Source organism: Leucoraja erinacea, chromosome 10, assembly GCF_028641065.1.
Source record: "Leucoraja erinacea ecotype New England chromosome 10, Leri_hhj_1, whole genome shotgun sequence".
NCBI lineage: Eukaryota > Metazoa > Chordata > Chondrichthyes > Rajiformes > Rajidae > Leucoraja > Leucoraja erinaceus.
This window is the reverse complement of record NC_073386.1, coordinates 45,460,995-45,482,332: the sequence shown is the minus strand read 5'-3', so window position 1 is coordinate 45,482,332 and position 21,338 is coordinate 45,460,995. Positions and strand designations below refer to the sequence as shown.

General features: G+C 42.2%; 1 protein-coding gene across 1 annotated transcript in view; it reads left to right on the top strand.

Moving 5' to 3' along the window:
- Positions 1 to 21,338, top strand: part of pde4dip (phosphodiesterase 4D interacting protein) — a 364,533-nt gene that overhangs the window by 169,264 nt on the left and 173,931 nt on the right. Inside the window, 1 exon segment of the mRNA XM_055642108.1 lies at positions 12,735 to 12,811. Coding sequence (XP_055498083.1) covers positions 12,735 to 12,811 — 77 coding nt within the window.

Genomic DNA, 21,338 nt, shown 5'->3' with positions numbered 1-21,338 from the left:
CGAGGAACAATTTTTACATTTATCAAGCCAAATTACCTACATATCTGTACGTCTTTGGAGTCTGGTGGTATTTGTTATCTTGCTGTATTTCAGTTATCAGCACATTTTAAGAATATTGTTTAAGAAGGAACTGCAGATGCTGGAAAATTGAAGGTAGACAAAAGTGCTGGAGAAACTCAGTGGGTGCAGCAGCATCTATGGAGCGAAGGAAATAGACAACGTTTCGGGCAGAAACGTTGCCTATTCACCCACTGAGTTTCTCCAGCACTTTTGTCTACATTTTAAGAATAGCTCAGTTTTAAAATGGGACAAAAAACTGACATATCAGCTCATCTTGGCGACTAGATTTGATAATGTAAATGCCAACTAGAGAATATCTGTGGTTGATTTTAATGCTGCACTAAAGAAACTGGCAATGAACAGGTAGATATCCCACCTGTAGATTAACCCTTATTAATGCATGCCATTTATAATCTCCACTACACATATGTGCATGCCACCCTTTACATGGTATTACGGTACTACACAAGGTCAGCTAACTCGCTCTCGCTCTCTCACAAGCCAGCGGAGCTAGATGCGAGCAGCTGGCCGTTTGAATGTTCCTGTTGCGTGTGGATCATTCATAAACACCACCTGTCCACATTTGGTCCATATTCCCACTAGACCTTTCCTATCCATGTACCCGTCCAAATATTATTTGAATGTTGTTATATTATCTGTCTCAACTATTTCCTCTGGCAGCCCACCTGTATATCCACCACCTTCTGTGAAAAGATTACCCCCTCAGCTTCCTATTAAATCTTTCCCTCTCACCTTAAACCTATGTCCTTGGGTACTTGATTCCCCATCTCTGGGTAAAGAATTCTGTGCATTCAACCTATCTATTCCCATCATGACTTTAAACACATCAATAAGACCACCCCACAAACACCTGAGCTCCAAGGAATAAAGTCACAGCCTGCCCAACCTCTCCCTATAGCTCAGGCCCTCAACTCCTGGCAACATCCTTGTAAATCTTCACTCCATTCTTTCCAGATTAACAACATCCTTCCTACAGCAGGTGACCAAAATTGAACACAATGCTCTAGCTTCACCAATGTCTTGTACAACTATAACATAACATCCCAACTTCCATACTCAATATCCTGTCTGATGACCACCCTGTCTACCTGTGATGAAAATTTCCGGGAACTATGAACCTAGATCCCTCTACACTATAACTTTCTCCAGGATCACTGTGAAGGTCCAACCCTGGTTTGACTTCCCAATATGCAACATCTTGCACTTACATGCATAAACTCTATCAACCAATAAATACTCTACTCACGTGCCCAGCTGATCAAGATCCTGCTATAATTTTTGATAACCTTCTTTGCTGTCTACAATGCCACCCACATTAGTGCTATCTACAAACTTACTAATTCTCGTAAATATTCAACCTGGAATCCATTTTTATGTTGAGTTTGGCTATTTGTCCACTTTCAGTGGTGGTCTGCTGGTGGATTTGTCAGCTTATTGGTTTCCTGCCTGCGATACAATCAGCTAACAGCCGGCTAATTAACGTCATGTTTCATGTGCATTCCTGCAATTCCCAGTGGTGTTGAAGTGGGCAGACATGTAATCCCTAGGTTGAGTAAGAATTAATGCCAATTGTATCAAATTCCATGCAGGCTGTGAACATTTTGGAGACATTATAAAATGAGCAGGACTAATTATTTTCTAGGGCTACTTAGATCTCATCATGATTGATATTAATAAGTCTCTTTAGTGTATTGTAAAATTGCCCACCTAACACCAACTGGATCATAATTAGCGTATTCAAATCAGGGAGCAATATTTTCAATCCAATGCTGTCAACATGTTAATATCCATGAGTAGGCTGAAGCTTCTGAGGAAGAGGACCTGTAAAGCATTTACATTTTTTACCCTCAAAAGTGTAGAACACTGTTTTGGTTTCATTTCCTCCTGTCATGGAGTCCCTCTTGAGAATCTCTTTCTCACACTTGGCCAGATACAATTTTCACTTTGCCAGCAGCGGCTGCCTAATTAAAGCAGGTACAAAGTAAAAGAGCAGCTTGATATATTATTGTCTATTCGTTAAATACGACTATGATTTTGAGTCAGAAACCAACACCTGTACTCTCATGTAAACTAAAATCTCCTGTCTCCTTGCATACAGGCTTCATTAGACCAGGACCAACAAAATCCAAACACACTATTTTGAGAGAATAAATACAAATTATTACAGTTGCTACGTAGAACATAGAAGAGTACAGTACTGGAATAGGCTCTTTGGCCCACAATTTCTGTGTCAAACACGATACCAAGTTAAACTAATCGCTGCTGCTTGCGTGATACATATCCCTCCATTCCCTGCATATCCATGTGCCTGAACACAATACTCTAAAAGCCTGTTATATGTCACTATTATATCTATTTCAACCACTACCCTTGGCATTCAACACTCTGTAAACAAATACCTACCCAGCACATTTCCTTTAAACTTTGCATTTCTGATGTTATAGCTACACCCTCTAGTCTTTGACATATCCACTCTTGAAAAAGGTTCTGAATGTCTACCCTATCAATGTCACTCATGGTACACAATAGGTTTTATCCACATTTTATGGGTTATGAATCGATTGCTAGCACATTCAACAGTGAAAGACTTAACAACTGGCCTAAGATATTTTATGTTGGTAAAAGGACGGCGTGTTGCTAGTACATTCAACAGGAGAAAGCCACAACATACATATTGTCTCATAAATTGGCAGTCATGTTAAAAGGAGGCATAAACGTATCAAAACAGCTTTTGATATATTGTTTTAATTTGTTGTTTTATATTTTGGTGTTGCAAGCCAATGATTCAAATGTTGTTAGAATTAGTTCCAATAAAAGTAAAATCCATTGCAATTTATTTCTTTTAATTGGGCCTCATGAATGCTGTGAAATCAAATGGTGCATTTTTATGGGGTATAAATCAGACATCTTGACTATCTTCACCACCATTATTTCCAAGGGAACATGAATGAGTTATAGGATGGATGTGAACACATGTGATGTTTGGTCATGCAATTTGGATGAAGGCTTAGTTCGATCAGCATATGTTTGAGCTTTATTTGCCTTATATTTGATGAGAAAATAATTTAGGCTGACACACTAGTGTAATATTTTGATGAGGAGTTAAACCAAGGTTCTGCCTGCCTTGTGAGTGCTTGTGAATAAAGGAAGCAATGAAAGCAGTTTAATATATCCTCACCTTGGTTTATCTTTGAACAACTTAGAAGGAGGGCATTCAGCCTATCAGATCCATAAGTCATACAGCTATGCATGACAGAAATAGGCCCTTCAACCCAAATGATGACGGAATGAATCGACTAGGCTTATATTCACTGGAATTTAGAAGGATGAGAGGAGATCTTAAAGAAACATATAAAATTCTTAAGGGATTGGACAAATTGCAGGGAAATGTTCCCAGTGTTGGTGGTCCAGAACCAGGGGTCACAGTGTAAGAATAAAGGGTCGGCCATTTAGGACTGAGATGAGGAAAAACGTTTTCACCCAGAGAGTTGTGAATCTGTGGAATTCTCTGCCTCAGAAGGCAGTGGAGGCCAATTCACTGGATGTTTTCAAGAGAGAGTTAGATATAGCTCTTAGGGCTAATGAAATCAAGGGACATGGGGAGAAAGCAGGAGCGGGGTATTGAATGGCGGTGCTGGCTCGAGTGGGCCGAATGGCCTACTCCTGCACCTATTTACTGTGTTTCCATGTTTCAAATTGCCCATTCCAACCAAGCTGCCTAACCAAGCTTCTCCCCTTTTCCCCTGCCTGGCTCTATATTCCTCCAAACATTCCCATTCCACGTGCCTGTCCAAGTGTCCTCTAAATGTTGGAATTGTACCTACTGCTACTGTGTCCTCTTGCAGTTCATTTCATACACGCACCATCCTCTTTGAGAGAAGGTTGCTCTACAGGTCCCTTTTAAACCTTTCCTCTCTTACCCTAAACATAAGTTTATGCTCCTCGACTCTGGGAAAAACTGTGGGATATTCACCTTAACGTTTTTGCACTCTTTCCAATTTAATGATATATTTCCTACAACAGGACAGCACGAACTGTACAGAATACTCCAAATGCGGTCTTACCAAAGTTTTACCGGCTGTACCATATTGTCCCAATTCCTGTACTCAGTACCCTGACCAATGGTGTCAAGCATGGTAAACACCTGTCCACCAGTGTGGCCACATTCATGGAACAGGTGCCTGCACCCAAAGGTCTCTGTTCTACGACACTCCCCAGCACCCTACCAATTGCTGTGTATGTCCTGCCCTGACTTCTGTTCCCAAAGTGCAACCCCTCACATTAAAAAAAAATCCATCTGGCATTCCTCATCCCATTGGCCCAGTTGATCAAGATCCTGGTGTAATCTTAGATAACCTTCTTCATTGTTGACCATCCAACAAATTTTAGTATCATCTGCAAGGAACAAGCATGCCACCAGCATTTTTTGATACAAATAGAGAACAATGTGTTGGTGCACTGGGGCACATCACTCATTACAGGCCTCCAGTCTGAAAAATAACCCTTTACCACCATTCACTGTGTCCCACATTCTAGCCAATGTTGGCTCGTCCACCCTTGATCCCATATCACCTAACCTCACAAGCTTTACGATGTTAAAGGCCTTGCTAAAGTCCATGTAGACAATGTCTACTGCACTGCCCTCATTAATCTTCATGGTCAACTCTTCATAAAATTAATGAGACATGGTTTCCTAGGCACAAAGCCATGCTGATTATCCCTAATCAGTACTGACTTTCCAAATGTATGTAGATCCTATCTCTCAGAATCCCCTCCAATAAATTACTCACCATTGATGTTAGGCTGATTGGTCTGTAGTTCCCAGGGTTTTCCAAGCAACCGTTATTAAGGAGAAACATAATTAGTAGAGGCCCTCCAGTTTTCCAGGACCCCACCCATAAATGTGGAAGGAATATCTCTGTTGGGTACCCTGTCATTTCATCCCTAGCTTCCCACAATTCCGTAGGATATGCCTGAGCAGGTCCCAGGGATTTATCTATTTTTATGTATCTACACTGGCTCTTAGGGAAGCAATCCCATTGGCCTATTTTTCCATTTCCCTGCAACTTACTTTCAAGAGTCAAGTATTTTATTGCCTTACAATATGTCCTGAAACAGAACAATTAAACTCTTAATTGCAGCTGCAGCATCACATATGTGTAAACAGAGCGCTCAATAAATATAATAAACAACAAAAAATAAGTTCAATAATTTAAAAAATATAGTGCAAAAACAAAACAACGTCCAAAGTCCCTGGAGCAACACAAGCAGTTCATAGTTCAGAGTTTCATTGGAGCTCGTAGTATTCAATAGTCTCATGGTTGTTGGGAAGAAGCTGTTCCTGAACCTGGACATTACAGTTTTCAGACGTCTACACCTTCTTCCTGATGGCAGGAGTAAAATGAGTGCGTTGCCTGAGATGTATGGGTCCCTGATGATGCTGGCTGCCTTTATGAAACACTCTCTTATACAGTAGATCCTTTTCCTTGTGTGGAGGTCAGTACCTGTGATGGATAGGGCAGAGTTCAGCCCTTCCTGTAATCTCCTTTAATCCTGGGCATTTGAGATGCTGGCCAGGCCGTGATGCAACCAGTCAATATGCTCTCTATCGTATTTCTAACTGTAGAAATTAACGAGAGTATTGATTGACATACCAAATCTCCTCAATTTTCTAAGGAAATAGAGGTGCTGATGGGATTCATTTATGATTGCATCAGCACTAGCCAATTAACCAATAGGGGTGAAAATAAATTCACTCATACACAGGGAGAATGTGTATACTCCACTCCAAGTAGCGCCTGAAGTCAAGATCGAACTCGAATGTCTGGAGCTGTGAGCTAGAAGCTCAAACTATTGCATTAATGAAATGCTCACATCATAACAACTTTACATTAAATTTGTTCTGGATATGCAACCACTGACACCGTATGAGTAAATGTAAAGCTAAATTCATATATATTCATATCATGGTCCCACATTTTTCCAAAGACCTGTTAGGTTAGAATATACACAATGGCCAGACCCTAGGAAGACTTATAGAATGGGTGTACACGTCCAAGATCCCAGAGGTAACAATGCAAGTGAATAACGTACAAGGAATACTTGCTTTCATTAGCCAGGGTATAGAATATAAGAGAGGTCACAGTACAACTGTATAAAGCAGGAATCAGCTACAGATGAAGTACTGTGTGCAGTTTTGATGTACTATATTAAACAGGACTATGCTACTGTTGCAGCACAGTGTGCAGTGTCATAGAGGAGTCTGATTGCACCTGGAGAAAGTATAAATAATATACACTCAGATATTGTCCTGGATAGACCATTACAGTCATGAGGAGAGATTGGATAGGCTAGGTAGACACAAAATGCTGTAGAAACTCAGCGAGTGAGGCAGCATCTATGGAGAGAAGGAATGGGTGACGTTTCGGGTCGAGACCCTTCTTCAAACTGATGACGGGGGGGGGGGGGGGGGGGGGAAATAGAAAGTGGGGCGGAGACAGTAGGACGTAGGAGAATTGGGAAGTGTGAGGGGAAGGATGGAGAAAGCAAGGGCTGTCTAAAATTAGAGAAGTCAATGTTCATACCGTTGGGGTGTAAACTACGCAAGCGATAGGCTAGGCTTGCTTTCCTTGGAGTAATGACCTGATTGAGGTACGTAGAATTATGCAGAGCACAGTGGGTAGATAGTGAGCATCTATGACCAAAGAACATAGGTTTAATGTAATGGGCAGGAGATTTAAAGGGGATTTGAAGGAGGGTTTTTTTTTCACCCAGAGAGTGGTTGAAACTTGGAACTCGCTGCCTCGGAGGGCGATGGATACAGTGATTCTGACAACATTCAAGGAGTATTTACCTGTAGATGAGCACTGGAAAATACTTTGATTTAGAAGGCACAGACTGATTGCTGGGAAATGGGATTCATTTAGATGGGTGCTTCATTGTCTGGCACAAAGCTGATGGGCTGTAGACCAGTTTCTGTGACCCTGACAACCCGTCAATGCTGAGGTTGGTTGAGTTGACGGTGTGGGCGTGCTGTTCTTCATACAATCTCATTTGTTATTTGGGCTTCTAATCATCCTACTTAAAGGAAATGCACTAATTTCTTATCCCATTTGCCTTAAACTACTACAGGTACTTCCATCTTCAATTCAGTGCTTGAGGTGAAGGGCATTAACCCTACATTCAACCCTACACTCTCTTCATTAATATGTTACCCGGTGATACAAGAAGTTAGTGTAACAATGTTCATCACTACAGAACTACTGAGTATCTCGACCCAAAACATCACCCATTCCTTCTCTCCAGAGATGCTGCCTGTGCCGCTGAGTTACTCCTGCTTTTTGTGTCTATCTTTTGTACATCTCAGAGACTGTCAGTTTCCCACACTTATTACCAGGGTTAGCCGAGGAAGAGCTAATCTGGATGCTATCCGTGCATTTCATAGTGACTGCAATGAATATCGTGCAAATAATCTCCATGCATCTTTTGAGAAGAAAAATGGATGTGGTCAGTTCATGATAGGCTCGGCAGCAGGAAACTAGTATATCTTACTGAAATTGTCTTCAGAAGTCTTCTACGTACATTTCACTAACTAGCCTTTAATCTTATTTCACCATTCCCCAGTCTACATTTTATTTTCTCCTGCTCAGTGTCCATACCTTTCCTCATTAAGAACTGAGAGGTATTTAGGTTACATGAGCAGTATGATACCATTACCAGCTATTTTAAATGTGCCTAGGTAGACAACGAGGCAAAGGGTCTCAAGTCGCATATTCTTCTTTGAACGGGCCACTGGGTGTTGCATGTGCAGCCAAATAAAAAGTCTGCGATAATAAATTAAAGGATTCTATCTAAAATTGTAGTTTTATATTGTGATACACGGTTATTTAAATATTCCCTGTTAAAATGTTTCCTACTCATCAAAACCACCAGTGAATGTTGTAAACATATGAAAAATTAAAATGCCAAAGGTGAATAATGTTCATTATCAGTTGGACTCGTGCTGGAATATTGATCTGACTAAATAGCCAAGCTGGGGAAAATCAGGGTGGTAAACTCAAGTGTCAGCTGAGCATGTGATTCTTAAATGCCTATTTAGAGAGGAAAGGTTATCCTGAGATATAATTTTCAGTTATATTGTAACATAGCATTCTGGAGACAAATAAAAAGCAAATTGTATTTTTAATCCGCTTCACAAACTTAATGCTTTTTACACATCACGTTCTCAAAACTGTCTTGTGGCGTAATCGACAGACACACCTCGGGCTTCAATATAGGGCTGAGTTGTACTCTGAAAGTTTCTCAATCTGATTGCAGTTTGTTGTTTTTGATTTTGTTGATCTATGATAGGAGAGGGGTACAATTGGACTCAGTGCCCCCTTAATTTGGGAGGAGTCAAAGTCCTGCCAGAGGTAGGTGGATACAGGTGAAAGGGGGTTGATTGGCAGAGGGTGGAGTAAGTGACAAAGTCTCAAGATGAAAACGAGTCAAAAGGGTGTCAGATAAGGAAAGAAGAGGAGGAGTGGAATGTAAAGCTGGAGGGAGGCATATGAGTGAAAGGAGAGTGGTGGGCAGGGTAGAGGGAAAGGTGAGACTCGAGGACAGGATATTAGTGTACGCAGGAAGTGAAAGGAACAAGGGGCCAAGAGACAGGTTAGTGGGAGAAATGGGTGTGCACTGGGATGGTGGAGGGGGATGTACAGGAAAGAGAGATGGGGTGGTGGTGGTGGGGGTTACAATTAGGAAATTCAATATTCATATCAATGTGTTATAAACTACCCAAGCAGAATATGAGGTGTTGTTCCTCCAGTTTGCATGTGACTTCATTTGTAATGGAGGAGGCCAAGGACAGAAAGGTCGGCATGAGGATAGGAAGGGGAGTTAAAATAATAAGCAACCATGAGATCCAGCAGGCCTTGGTCGACAGAACGCAAGTGTTTGATGAAAAGGTCATCTCGGCTAAACTTGATCTCGCCGATGTAAATGAGACCACATCGGGAACATCGAATGCAGCAGGCTAGGTTTGAAGAGGTGAACGTGAAGCTCTGTCTCACATTGAAATAATGTTGCAGGGGCCCCTGGATTGAAGTGAAGGATGAGATGTAGTGGCAGGTGTTACATCTCCTTTGGTTGCAGTGGAAAGTACCTGAGGAGGGGGCAAAACAAAATCATATTTCAGTTTAAGTCAATGATTTCAGATGGAACAAGAAAACGACAAGATAGATAAAAATCTACAATATGAAAGGGACTAACAGATGAAAAAAGAAGTCTCTCTTCTGCAGAGTATTCCCTCTTACACACTCCCTACTAGCTGGATAGGAAGATTGATAAATGTGTTAACAGGTTAATTACAAAATCTGTCTCACGTACTTGGAAGCTGCCAACCAATGAGAGAGTTCCACAACATATTTATTCCAGGTTGGATTTATTCTTAGAACTGTTGCTGAGGAAACATCAAACCTAAATATAGAAACTGTTGCTGCTGTCAATTCTTGCAACAAATTACCTATCAGAGTTTAATCGTTCACTGCTTAGAAATAATTAAAAAAGAGAGTGTAAATAAATTCAGGGGTTACATAAGACCATCGTTTGAATGTAGATTCTATCTCTGATTTTTAAAATTCAAAGTGTTGAATTAACCAGTAACTCAATTTAGCTGATAGAATTAAAACAGCAACATTAAATATTTTGCAAAAAGTTACATATATTATAATTGAAGTCAGCTGCTTGGAAGATCAATGCATTTATTTTATATTCTGCTGTTATATGATATTGAACTTTACCCTCCCCTATTTTTATTTGCTTGATGAAGTTTAATATGCCTTAATCTGAGAAGCAGCAGCAACCTGAGAATGGTGGCTTAGGCTGTCCTGCATCTTTATTGGGATGTTGCCAACAGTTTGAATATCAAAGGCACAGGACATTTCTGCATGGTCAGTTTTAAGTATACTGCTTATCAAAATGAGCAATTATTCTAATTTAAAAAACAAATATTCAATTGGTGGCTTTCCTAAAATATGGCAAAGTGAGTTAGTCCAGTGAGTTTGTTTGTGGGATATGTAGATGATTAATGAATAAAGTGATTTCAATTGGACTGGCAGGAATCACTTCTAATGGGTTTGCAAAAGATCTTTAAATCTTCAATATCAACCACTATACAAGGAGATTGTGTGAACTAATCTCAGGGTGCCTCAAATTTCTGCAGTACCTAAATACTATTTTTTTGCAGAGCATCCATCAGTCTATGTCATGAGATGAGATTGGAGTTTAAGCATCTTGCCTGTCTTGGCTGAAACTGAAATTAATGACGAGAGCTTCTACAACTGACTTGAACAGCTTACACTGTCACCCAAGAATGATCTGACTGCAAACCCACAATATTACTGCGATTTCACTCCCAATAACTATCACTGGATTTCAATAAAAGGAAACCTGTAGTTGCATTTTTAGAGGTCAACAAACTCTGCCATAGCAATCTTCCACCCCACTAGTCTCCATATCCAATACATTGTACTTTGGTGCTTTCACCTGCTCCAACACGATCCCACCTTCAGCCACATCTTCTACTCTCCCATCTTTCTACTTTTTGCAGGGGAACATTCTGTGTCCCTGGTCCATTAATATTTTCCCATCCACCCCACCCCATCCCCTAGCGCTTTCCCCTGCAAACATGTGAGGTGCAATGCTTGTTCCTACACTTCCTACCTCACCACTATCCAGGGACTAAAACAACCGTTGCAGGAATGGCGAGAATTCTATGTGCACCTCCTTGAACCTCCAACTATTGCATTCAGTACTCGTGATGCAGTATCCTCTACATTGATGAGACAAAACATAAACAAGTATGAGCTCTGTCTGCAATGGCCAACTTGAGTTTCTGCTTGCACATCATTTTCAACTTCCCTCCCCATTCTCACACTGGCCTTTCTGTCCTTGGCCTTCTCCACTGCAAGGGTGAACAGAAATTAGAAGAACAAGAACAAATCAGTAGCTTGCAGCTAAGTGGTATAGAAACATAGAAACATAGAAAATAGGTGCAGGAGTAGGCCATTCGGCCCTTCGAGCCTGCACTGCCATTCGATATGATCATGGCTGATCATCCAACTCAATATCCCATCCCTGCCTTCTCTCCATATCCCCTGATCCCTTTAGTCACAAGGGCCACATCTAACCCCCTCTTAAATATAACTCTTAACTGGCCTCAACTACCTTCTGTGGCAGAGAATTCCACAGATTCACCACTTTACACAGAAAAAATGATTTTCTCATCTCAGTCCCTCTTATCCTTAAACTGTGACCCCTAGTTCTGGAGCCCTAGTATGAACATTGAATTTCCAGTAGCCCTTTCCCTATGGGTTCCTTTCCCATTCCCACCACTGATCCATGGTCTCTCTCCCTCTATTCACCTTTCGCATCGCTATCCCTTACCATCTCCCCCCCCATGCTACCTATCACCCTCCCCCACCTGGTGCTATGGGGTGGGAGATTGCAACCTCCACGTGGTCCACATTGTTTCGACTAATGCAATCAACCCGACGTGCACAAACAAGATCAAACAGAACAAGTTGACCTCCAACTTTAGGCTGTACATGTCATACGCAAGGTGAAGAAGACCTGGTGCTATCAGTGCATCACCCACATACCTATTTACCTGCACCTCTTCTCCCTTGGGTCATCTTTCCTATCTCCTCCCCCACCTGATTCCATCTGTCATCATCTTCCTCTTACATGCCTCCATCTGTCACCCATCAGCTTGCCTCTGTCTGCACTCCTCCACTTCTCTCCCCTGTGTGGCTCCATCTGTGCATCGATGGTTTTAAATGCAGGACATGAAGAAAGGAAATTGGTTTTCTCTTCAGTCTTTATTTTGTCCCTTCACAATTTTCTGTGATCCGAGCAGATCCCTATTGTCCAATATCTCCGAAACGTATAAAATACCCATATAAAACTCTCAACTTCCCATTTAATTAAAAAAAAACTCAGGTCAATCAAGCGTGATTTGCTTCCAACAAGTTTTGGCCCTGTCCCACTTTCCCGAGTTACTCACGAATTCTCCCGAGTTTTCCCCTTGATTCAAACTCGGAGAATTACGGTAATAGCCAGCCAGTAGGTACTCGGGGCTATTTTTTTTACTCGTGGACATTTTTCAAAATGCTGAAAAAACGTCCCGACTTAACTGATGCCCCGTGTACCTACGGCTGGCATTACGAGCCGCTACGGAATATCTACGGACTCATATGGTCTCACACAGACTCGCTAAGGACATTCCCTGAGTTTGAATCAAGGGGAAAACGCAAGACAATTCATGAGTAACTCGGGAAAGTAGGACAGGGGCTTTTGTGACACATGCATGTCCAAGTGAGTACTAATTTTGTCCTCAAGAATCTTTTTGCGAAGCTTTATTACCAGTTTATCCTTTCAACAATATGAACAAAAATAAATAAACTGGTATTTTGTCCCTTTGCTTTTTTGAAACACTATTATGAGTACATTTGTTACCAAACTTACAAAATTACTGAAATAACTGCATTCCAAAGGCACCTGTTTGGTTGTAAAGACATTTGGATCATTTAAGTCATAACAGTTGCACGATAAATGCAACTCCTTTTGTCTTTCTTACATTATCAAAGCTGACCAAATAATTTGCCTTTCAGAACATCGAGCTGAAAGTTGAAGTGGAGAGCCTGAAACGAGAATTGAATGTAAAAACTGGGCTACTTGAAAAAGCCTCGTAAGTCACAGTTATTATTTCCACCCAAATCATTGTGCATGCCTTAAAATTTGCAGTCAATGTAAAGTCATTCTGTCACAACTTCCACCAAGGTTATATTTGTTTGAAAGCAGCTGTAAAATTGTGTGATAAAAGTGCAGTGTTTTTTCTATGTTAAAAAAAAAATACACCACAGTATATAAATTATATACACTACATTCTTGTTGATATGAATAATGATATTATGCTGCCATGTTCCAGATGACCTTTTGATTTGATTCTGTCCATCAGTGACTGTGCCAAAATTCTAGTGTATACCATTGAGTGTATTAGACTGTGGTAGCAGGGCATGCAGCTGAATATTTCACAATCATGTGGCTGCAAACCTCCATATATATCTGTGAACAACTGACCAGGCTCTCTGCATTCATGCCATTCATATTGGGATAGGGGTATGGAGGAACCTGGGTGTCACATTGGCAACGCATTAACTGGAAAGAGGTATGAAAGGGTGATTATGTCGTTCTTGGTGACGTTCATGGACTTCATTGAAATTGCTGAGACTGGGGCAAATCAGAGGATTGGGGAATGAACTTTTGTGGATGGGGAGGGGGTGAGGAACTCTCGGATGGGAGTAATCAGTGAGTGGGTGGAGGAGTCAGACCCCCCCGCAGGATCTGGTCATAATTGTTCTTGAGCTACGTTTGTGAATCATTGCAGTCACCTGGTGAAGGTACTCGCACATTACTGGTGCTTTGAGTGTTCCAAAAGTTTAACCCTGGAAATGTGATAGTCCAGTGATATATTTCCAAATTATGTAGTGCAGATCTGCAATGGGATGTTGCAGAAAGTGATCTTCATGTGCATCTACTGTCCTTATCCTAAGTGGTGATGAAGGTCACGAGTTTGCGAGTGGCTGTCAAAGCAGCCGGGACAAAAACATTTTACAGATGGTGCATAGTAGAGCCATTGTGTGCCAGCGGGAGTGGGAATGTTGAGAGTGGTGGGCGGCGCATGTCAAGAGGGTTGCTTTTTCTTGCTCATTTTCATGCTTCTAATTATGTGGGAGATGCACTCATCCAGGAAAGTTCATCACACTCTTGATTTGTTCCTTGTGGAAATTCGAGCAGCTTCTAACTAACAGTGAAGTAAAGTCAATATGTGACGTAGTTTTATGGAAACCCAATCTGGAGCTGCATTGTAAATTCCCAGTGTATGAGGGAGGACCCAACAATGCACTCTCTGGAACTACTTAATCTAATTTCACTCACAGTGCATACAGAGAACATAGAACAGGGAATGAGAAAACTTGATCCAAATCATTATGGAAACCATATGAGATGTGTAAGTGTGCCCCATCCTCCTTTTTCCCTAAAAGTTCCAATAAATTTATTGGGACCTCCAGGTCATATTTGTGTTCAATCACCAGATTGTCCTCTGCTTAGTCTTCAGTGTTGCTATGTTTTTCTCTTTCCTGGACTATGTCTCAGTGATTGCACAGTTAAGGGCTTGTCCCACTGCGGCGACATAATTTGCGAGTTTAGAAGAGTTTGCACTCGCAGCATGGTCCACACGTGGTCCTAGGAGGTCACTGTATCTCTCTTTCATGCTCGAGAGAAGTTCCCGCATACTCGAGGCCTCAGTTTGGTCGAGGAAAAATTTTCAGCATGCTGAAAAGTTTTCCGCCAGTAAAAATTGGTCGGCATGGTTCTTTTGAACTCGTAGTGCAATGGAGTGGGGTCGCTATGTTAGTTATAGGCAGTGGAGATAGCCGTAGCCAATCTCCTTCGCTGACCGGGCATTTTAATTGGCTCATTGGAGTTTTCAGAATCAAGGAAAACAGACCCGTAATGTTAAATGCCCACTAAAAATTATTAAAAGTTGGCTGGCTTCTTAAAGGTGTCTCCACTCCTTCTCCCACCACCTTCTCTCTCCTTCTCCTCCCCTTCCCTTATTTTCCCTTCTCTCCCCTCCTCCCCCCTCCCCCCCCCCCCGTAAAGGACACCCGTACACTTTGCTAGCTGTATTTTACTTTCCTGTTCATCGCGGGTGTGAATTTCAGGCAGCGCTCCCCCGTTTTCCCTGACCCCCGCCTTTGCTGTGTGTGTGTGTGTGTGTGTGTGTGTGTGTGTGTGTGTGTGTGTGTGTGTGTGTGTGTGTGTGTGTGTGTGTGTGTGTGTGTGTGTGTGTGTGTGTGTGTGTGTGTGTGTGTGTGTGTGTGTGTGTGTGTGTGTGTGTGTGTGTGTGTGTGCGCTGACGGTCAATCCAGCTCACGGTTTCATCGCTGACGGTCGATCCAGCTCCAGGTTTTTCAGGCGAGTGCCCTCGAGCTTGAAGGTCGAAGACAGTTGCTGAAAAGTCGCGTAAGTGGGACAGGCCCTTTAAGTTATAATGAATGAAACACTAGCGAGTGTCCAACTGCATTATATTTTTTATTTTATGAATAGCCAGCAAGCAGCTGTATTTCTTCCCAGCCTTTATGTCGCAGCCTTTCAGTTGAAACTTGTACTGCTAGGTATGAAGTTTGAAGGGGGCAAATATATAAGTATCATATTTGTAGTGCTACATTGGCATTATTATAAAGCCATATTTGGGAAGCTTTACCATTATAGTTACAGGGATGCACTGTTAATAAATCAAGGGTCACTTATAATAATTTTGTTTTGGGATTAAAGCTGATGCAGATACATTTTTAACAATTATTTGAAAATATTTGCAAATTAGATTAAAACCATAATATCTAGTTGATAATTGAGGTTATCATACTTGCTGTGGTCATTGAGGAGGATATAAAACTTAGTGAGTTCAGTAATGCCCCTGTCCCACTTAGGAAACCTGAACGGAAACCTCTGGAGACTTTACGCCCCACCCAAGGTTTCCATGCGGTTCCCAGAGGTTCCCGGAGGTTTTTGTCAGTCTCCCTACCTGCTTCCACTACCTGCAACCTCTGGCAACCACTTGCAACCTCCGGGAACCGCACGGAAACCTTGGGTGGGGCGCAAAGTCTCCAGAGGTTTCTGTTCAGGTTTCCTAACTGGGACAGGGGTTTTAGGGGTAAGTTAGGGTGGATAATAAGTTATAATTCCAGTGGCAGAATTAAGCCATTCGGCCCATCAAGTCTACTCTACCATTCAATCATGGCTCACCTATCTTTCCCTCTCAACCCCATTGTCCTGCCATCACCCCATAACCGTTAACACCATGACTAATTAAGAATTTGTCAATCTTCGCCTGAAAAATATCCATTGACTCCGCAGCCATCTGTGGCAATGAAATCTACAGATTCACCACCCTTGACTAAATAAATTCCTTCTCATCTCCATTTTATTGTGAGGTGATGGCCTCTGGTCCTGGACTCTCCCACCAGAGGAAACATCCTCTCCACATCCACTCTTTTTAAAGCCTTTCACTATTTGGTGTATTTCAATGAAATCTCCCCCTCATCCTTCTAAATACCAGCAAGTCCAGGCCCAGCGCCTTCAAATGCTCATCATGCAGTGCCCTCCATAATGTTTGGGATAAAGACCCATCACTTATTTATTTGCCTCTGTACGCCACAATTTGAGATTCGTAATAACAAAAAATCACGTGGTTAAAGTGCACATTGTCAGAATTTAATATATAATAATAACTAGACTAAGTGGGACCCGTTGGGTCTCAGCATCACACAGGAGAGCTGGTCATCCAACGCAATATTCCACCTCTCCACCAATTCTAATATTGGTGGCCAGTTGGGGGGGGGGGGGGGGGGAGAGAGAGAAGGGGAGAGAAGGGAAAATAAGGGAAGGGGGGGGGGGGGGAGAAGGGGGTGGGAGAAGGAGTGGAGACACTTTTGGGGGGGGGGGCTTTCTGGAGCGCTAGTATGGGTGTTATGGGCTGAAGGGACTGGTTTCCAGAGGGCTAGTATGCAAATTGTGCGCCAAATGGATTCTTGGGCTGGCGTCTCAGTCAATCAAGCCTGTTGTGCTGGCAACTCACTCACTCACGGCTGGTGGGCTGGTAGTTGACTCACGGCTAATCCTTGAAATTCTATTTCAAGCAGGGTATAAGGCCACCAAATTCAAGTGCAGTTTCATACCATTTGAAGTAGGGTGCAAAGCCACTAAAGACAGCGAGTCGTGACCTCTCCCTCCTCCATCTTGCAGAGACTGAGCCACACCCACATTTCCGGGTTTTATAACCCCTCCCCCCCACCCCCCACCGGAAAAGGTGTGGCGTTCATGGAGTGATTGACAGGAGAGAGATTCTCAACATTTTTTTTTAAACTAATAACACTTTTATTTTTCATTGATGGGAAGAATTCTCTGCACCTGCTCAGCGGAGGGGGACTGAGTAAGATGGCTAAAAATCACAGCCGTAAGTGGTAGCGTTTTATCTAAAATCAATATACAGTGCAAACAGGAAGTAAGTGCATTCACAGTAGTGCCTTTTAACTGCAAGCCAATGCACCCAAGCCACCATTTGCAGTAAGTAGTGCCTTTCAACTTCATGCCATCATTTGCAGTAAGTGGTGTCTTTCAACTTCAAGCCACACCCAAGCCATCATTTGCAGGAAGTAGTGCCTTTCAACTTCAAAGCTCCCAAGCCGCCATTTGCAGTAAGTAGCGTCTTTCAACTTAAAGCCGAAGCACCCACGCCACTATTTGCAGTACGTAGTGCCTTTCAACTTCAAGCCAGTGCACCCAAGCCACCATTTGCAGTAAGTAGTGCCTGCCAACCTCATGCCACCATTTGCAGTAAGTAGTGCCTTTCAACTTCAAATCAAAGCACCCAAGCCACCATTTGCAGTAAGTAGTGCCTTTCAACTTCAAGCCACCATTTGCAGTAAGTAGTGCCTTTCAACTTCAAGCCACAATTTGCAGTAAGTAGTGCCTTTCAACTTCAAGCCAATGCACCCACGCCACCATCTGCAGTAAGTAGTGCCTTTCAACTTCAAGCCACACCCAAGCCACCATTTGCAGTAATAGTGCCTTTCAACTTCAAGCCAAAGCTCCCAAGCCACCATTTGCAGTAAGTAGTGCCTTTCAGCTTCATGCCATCATTTGCAGTAAGTAGTGCCTTTCAATTTCAAGACACACCCAAGCTTTAGAACCAATAGACATTTTTTGCAAGCTTTAGAACCAATAGACACTTTTTTTGCAAGCTTTAGAACCAATAGACACATTCTGCAAGCATTTTAGAACCGCTGAGGGCACTTACATTTGAGTGGACATGTGTTCAGTGTTATTCACAGCTCAGAGAAACGTGACCATCTGCCTTCCTCCATCTTGAAGAGTGAGTGAAGCACACCACTTCCTGGTTTTATAGTCCCTCCCCCTGCCGCCAGCGGGGGCAGCAGAGAGAGTGGGGAATTTTGTGAAAACATTAATATCTCTGTCATTTTTAAATGACGGGAAAAATCCTCAGCACACATGTGGCAGAGGGGGACTCTGAGCAAGGTGGCCAAAAATGACCGCCGTAGGTGGCGGCATTCTCTCGGAAATCGCAGCACAGATGGCCAAAACCGGTCAAGAACAGACTTTTAGTAATATAGATAATAACATTTTATACATTTTGGTTTCACCATGTAGAAATTACAGCAGTGTCTTCTCATTTCAGGGCACCATAATGTTTGGGTCACAGCAATATCATGTAAATGAAAGTAGTCATGTTTAGTATTGTGTTACATGTCCTTTGCTTTCATGGCCTGCGATTCATGGACATCACCAGTTGCTGGGTGTCTTCTCTGGTGTTGCTCTGCCAGGCCTGTATTTCAGCTTATACTTGTTTTGGGGTCTAGTACCCTTCAGCTTTCTCTTCAGCATGTAAAAGGCAAGCTCAATTGGGTTCAGATCGGGTAATTGACTTGGCCACTCAAGAATTGACCATTTTTTGCTTTCAAAAACTCCTTTGTTGCTTTAGCATTGTGTTTTGGGTCATTGTCTTGCTGTAGAATGAACCGCCAGCCAATGCTTTTTGAGGCATTTGTTTGAACTTGAGGAGATAGGATGTGTCTATCCACTTCAGAATTCATTATGCCATTACCATTAGCAGTTGTATCATCAATGAAGATAAGTGAGCCAGTACCTTCAGCAGCCATACATGCCCAGGCCATAACACCCCCACCACTATGTTTCACAGATGAGGTGATATGCTTTGGATCTTGGGCAGTTCCTTCCCTCCTCCTTACATTGCCATCACACTGATATAAGTTAATCTTTGTCTCATCTGTCCACAAGACCTTTTTCCAGAACTGTGGTTGCTCTTTTAAGTACTTCTTGTCAAACTGTAACCCGGCCATCCTATTTTTGCGGCTAACCAGTGGTTTGCATCTTGCAGTGTAGCCTCTGTTCATGAAGTCTTTCATCTTCATCTGTTCATGAAGTCTTCTGCGGACAGTGGTCATTGACAAATCCACACCTGACTCCTGAAGAGTGTTTCTGATCTGTCGGACCGGCGTTCGGGGATTTTTCTTTATTATAGAGAGAATTCTTCTGTCATCAGCTGTGGAGGTGTTTCTTGGCCTGCCAGTCCCTTTGCGATTAGCAAGCTCACCAGTGCTCTCTTTCTTGCTAATGATGTTCCAAACAGTTGATTTTGGTAAGCTTAGGGTTTGGCTGATGTCTCTAACAGTTTTATTCTTGTTTCTCAGTCTCACAATGGCTTCTTTGACTTTCATTGGCACAACTTTGGGCCTCATGTTGATAAACAGCAATCAAAATTTCCAAAGATGGATAGACTGGAGGAAAGACTAGGTGCTTGGAGCTCTCATAGCTGCATTAAGGAGCAATTACGAATGCCTGTGAAGCCATGTGTCCCAGACATGGTGAAGCCAACATGTATAAAAATGGCCTTTAAGAAAATCTGGCAATGTGTACTTTAATCACATGTGTTTTTTTTCTATTACAAATCTCAAATAGTGGAGTACAGAGGCAAATAAATAAATGATGGGTGCATTCTTGTTAACCTCCTCTATTCCTGCTCCAATTGCTGCATATCCTTCCTCAGATGTGGTGATCAAAACTGTTCACAATACTCCAAAGGCAGTGTGGCAAGTGCCTTATGAAGCCTCAGCATTATATCCCTATGTTTGTATTCTAGCCCTCTCGAAATAAATGCTAACATTGCATTTGCCTTCCTTACTACTGATTCAACTTGCAAATTAACTTTTTATGAATCCTGCACCAGCACTCCCAAGTCCCTTTGCACTTCCAATTTCTGAATTCTCTCCCCATTTGAAAATGGTCAGTGCCTTTATTCCTACTGCCAAGATGCATGACTCCACACTTTGCTACGCTGTATTCCATCTTCTCAGCCTAATCCAGAATTGCCTTTTCCCTAGTAGACTCAACTACAAACTGCTCTAAGAAACCATCTTGTAGGCACTCTACAAATTCCCTCTCTTGGGGTCCAGTACCAATCTGATTTACCCAGTCCATCTGCATATTGAAATCCCCATGACCACCGTAACATTACCTTTCTTACATGCCGATTGTACCTCCTGATGTAACTTGCACCCTAATTCCTGGCTACTGTTTGGAGGCCTGTAAATAACTTCCATCAGGTTTTTGTTTACCCTTGCAGTTTCCCAGATCTACCTGCAAGGATTCTACATTTCTGTAGCCTATTCCTGTAGCCTCAGAACCAGATAAATATAATTGAAGCTGGATTAATGAACTAGTTGATGATCACTTGGAACATGGCATCCAAATGTGTGCATATGCAGACCTTATCTGCACAGAATAGTTTGTTGACTGAGGTTGGAGCTTGATTCTGGAGTGGAGACATGGTAAGTTGAACAGTTTCCAATTTGTCCTGTAGATTGGCTCCACTCCAGCAGGAAGCTTGTTCATTCTGTGTCCCTGTAGGATTTCATTAATGGGTTAGCTGGTGAGATCAAGAACTTAATCAGATCCATCTGGATTTTATTTCACTTGGAAGCATTCTTTAAAGATAGCTATCTCCTCATTTTCTCACCTACAATCACAATTTATAATACACAGTGTGAGACTGACATTTGATTACATGCTGGAATTCAGCGCTGCAATTGTTTAGATATTACTGCAATGGTTCGGCTTGCTGTAAGAACAACTCCAGCCCACACCAAGAGTGTCCAGCTGTCCCAGTACACATTTAAACTGCAGGAACTTGCTTGAGGCTGATAGTTTTAACATTAGTTCCAATTAATTTTGCTAATACTATTGTCATGCTGAGCACAACTCTTTCCATTGGCAACTGAATTTTAAACATTATGAGAGTCTGAATGGGTATCTGGATTCTTCTGCTCAGGTCTTTCACATTGTCTCAAACACCAGGGTTGACACTCTAGAGTTGCACTCTTTCGAGATAACATATAATGAGCGTTTGACGGCACTGGGCCTATATTCGCTGGAGTTTAGAAGAATGAGGGGGAGCTCATTGAAACGTACAGTGTAGTGAAAGGCTTGGATAGAGTGGATGTGGAGAGGATTTGCGAGAGTCTAGGTCATAGCTTCAGAATTAAAGGACGTTCTGTTAGGGGGTGGTGAATCTGTGGAATTCTTTGCCACTGAAGGCTGTGGAGGCAAAG